Source organism: Coregonus clupeaformis, unplaced genomic scaffold (assembly GCF_020615455.1).
Source record: "Coregonus clupeaformis isolate EN_2021a unplaced genomic scaffold, ASM2061545v1 scaf0610, whole genome shotgun sequence".
Lineage (NCBI taxonomy): Eukaryota > Metazoa > Chordata > Actinopteri > Salmoniformes > Salmonidae > Coregonus > Coregonus clupeaformis.
Window position 1 is genome coordinate 285232 of NW_025534065.1, and position 3242 is coordinate 288473.

At 42.4% G+C, this 3242-nt stretch overlaps 1 protein-coding gene across 1 annotated transcript; it reads right to left on the reverse strand.

Annotated features, from left to right (window-relative positions):
• Window positions 1-738: 738 nt before the first annotated feature.
• Window positions 739-2715, reverse strand: LOC121560716 (phosphoinositide-interacting protein). Its single transcript, XM_041873639.2, has 2 exons — window positions 2281-2715; window positions 739-1656 (listed from the first exon to the last, which is right to left on the reverse strand). Exon 2 carries the CDS (start codon window positions 1629-1631, stop codon window positions 1227-1229), a length of 405 nt encoding a protein of 134 aa, XP_041729573.2. The 5' UTR covers window positions 1632-1656; window positions 2281-2715; the 3' UTR covers window positions 739-1226.
• Window positions 2716-3242: the final 527 nt, after the last annotated feature.

Consider the following 3242-nt stretch of genomic DNA (forward strand, 5'->3'; position numbering starts at 1 on the left):
TAAAATAGACAAACAAAAAGAGCTATACTTTCTAATGGCGCACTTATTTTACAGTAGCCTATTCACCAGGAGTGGTTGTCTCGCATAGGGTGTTGTTGCTTGATGCAAATGATGCAGCTTGTGTGCAGGCCAACTCAGGTCTTTCGACGTAATGTAATTTGCCAGTCAAATTAGTATTCACCTATAAGTGAAAATGAAGAAGGGAATGTCGTGGAAATAATAGTCTTACTACCCTATACATCAGCAAAACTGACCATGTTGATATAATTTGCCATATTTAGAGAAACCTTGTCAGTCACATAGGGCATCCTGAACAGAAACAGAAACATAATTATTCTAATAGTATTTTATAGTCACTCTAAAATTGAGGTTTTGTGTGAAATCAAAGTTTCAGTCCAGTCACCGAGAAGGACATTCAAATGCTATGAAAAGTGTGATGTTCTTCACTTACACTTGGCACTACAAACTTTCAATTTGTTGGGTCAGTCAAGTGTCACACTGCCCTTCACAGAGATTACATCTAACACACACACACACACACACACACACACACACACACACACACACACACACACACACACACACACACACACACACACACACACACACACACACACACACACACACACACACATACACACACCCATCCATGTCACTGGAAGTCTGTAATGGCTGTGAATGTGATGAATATAGGCTACAACTGAAAAGAAAATGCATCCATCACCAAATAAGCACTTATGTTATTTATTTAATTATTCATGAATCAGTAGCCTACCACAAAGGCATTCTGTCAATACTCAATCCTGCTCTCATCAATATGCATGCACACATCTTTCTTCTCAATATGCTTGTTGTCACTCATTCTAATAATTGTGCATAAAGGCAGTGGACTATATTTATAATTGTGTTATTTGGCAGCATGGTAACTTTCTAGTGCCTTCAAATGCTTAAGATCAAATGTCAAAGAACCACCTGTAACTTGGTTATAATATATACTTTGTCATGCAGATATTAAAATACTGTATGTATACATCCGTAGTGGTGGAAGAAAATAGAACGAATCATGTCCCCCTACAAGTTAATTGTAGTGTAGCCATGCTCAGCAGAGAAGTATCCAATCCTCCATTGTGCTTTTGGGAAACTAAATGGTCTGATAATCAGACTTTGAGCCTGAGGACTATCCAGGACCACAGCATACAAGACAGGAATGCCGCGCCCGGCCCACCTCATAATTTAAAGACCGGTTGCCTGTAGTAACTGAAGGGCTTCTTCATGGTGGGCTGCTTCCTGTTCTCCTTAGTGATGGGGATCAGCACCACGCCCACCACCAGCACCATCAGGCCAATGGACACCAGGGCCGGGCCCAGGATGTTGGTGGCCTTCCTGCAGTAGCCAGCGAAATACAGGCCACTCAAGATGAAGCCGCAGGCAAAGATGCTGCCCCCGGTGGACATGAGGTGGAATGGGAACCAGTAGATCTCACATGTGCTGCGGGCCGACTCATTGGTCCAGAGGGACTCGCTGCGGGACAGGCTGAACACGGTGCTTTCTGTCTGGGGAGTGAGCTGCTCCTGGGACTGGGAGTGAAGGGTGCGCTCCCCAAGGGGGATGCTCTCTGGTAGTCCAGGCATAGCCTTTAGCCTTACCCCTCCTCACCTGGGAGTCAGATATGTGGAGGAAGGTGGAAAAAAGAAGGTTCAACAATGACCCATACATCCCTATCTCTTTCAGACTATTTTCACCTGAATTTAGGTTTGATTGAGTGGAAATAATTATTACATAAAGGATATGGGATCCAGGTGGGAATAGCTTCTACTCCAGAGAATAAAATGTATACCGGTGTCATATTTTAGAAGTCATGTAACTGTCTGCATTTCAAGTTACATTCCTTGTTGTTTCAAATAAAAGGAATGTAAAAAAATTGAATAAAAATGTGAACGCCACTATTGCGTTACAATGATTTCCATTAAGAGGAAATTGCTTCTTGTGCTTCTTGAACGCACCCTATTTGATCTTGGATCTCTCCTCTATGTGAGTACAACATGAAGCCGATATCGTATCACCTCAGTGATACACATCAGTGTATCATATCACTTTCACTTAATACTTCAATGTCATGATAAAGGAGCGATATAATACTATACAACAGATTGGAAATCCAAGTTTGCGCCTTATTTTCCAAGCCTTAAATCAAACACAGAGCATATTATCAACTTTTAGAATGTATTTGCTCTTGGCAAGTCTTGAGAGAAAATCTAAAGAGATCAGATTAAGACCTACCTTTGAGATGCTGAGTAACTTGATGCTTTGATGTTATCCCTGCCTTGGTAACAGTATCTCAGTGATCTTAGAGACCATTCCAAAAGACGGAGAAAAAATAAATAAATAAAAAGCTTTGGGTGTGGATGTTTGTGGACTGCAAGCCCAGTGTGTCCAGTTGAATGCACTGCAGATAACCCCCCCTTTATGGTCTCTCCACCTCCTCAACAGACCCTTCTGACTCCTATTCATGCTCACCCCGACAGCATCTGCCTTGGCTGGTATTAAATTAGTACTGATGATGCTTCCTGCCTGGGCTAGGGGCTTGCTTTGCTGTCCCTGGAGAGCTTTCGTCCAGTCTCCCAAGTATTGAGTTGAACCTTCAGAATTCATGTGAAAATGCCTGTCGTGGTTAGAGAACCCTCTTCCCCAGATCCACAGGGTAGTCTTTGTTGATCTGAATGTCTGAGAGCCTTTATAACTGACCAGAAGAGAGAGAGAGACAGAATAAATCAATGTACAGGAAGACTATTAGAGATTAGATGGGAAAGCAGGGCAGGGCACTGGAAATGGCTGACATCACCCAAAACTGTGACTTCCCAATGCTTCTGTATGGAAATCATCTAGTCTTTCTTATTTTATTTTATTCTATTTAAGCAGGAAAATACCATTGAGGTTAAAAACCTATTTCGCAAGGGGGACCTGGCAAGAGGTCAGCAGAAAGTAGTCAGCGTGTACACTCAATACAAGAGCACAATACCAGCGGCAAACCGTGACTATTGGGCATAGGCCATAAGTGGGGGTAAAGAATCTTGCAAAACGTTGTACCAAACATTTTTTTTAGAAATACACAGAGACAGCACCCACACTAACTTTACCAGCCACAACAACCACACTGCTTACACAACCTATGGTAGCCTAACGCCATCACTATCACACTCACCAAAAACAACAACAGTTTGACAGGCTTGTAATGCTGAAAG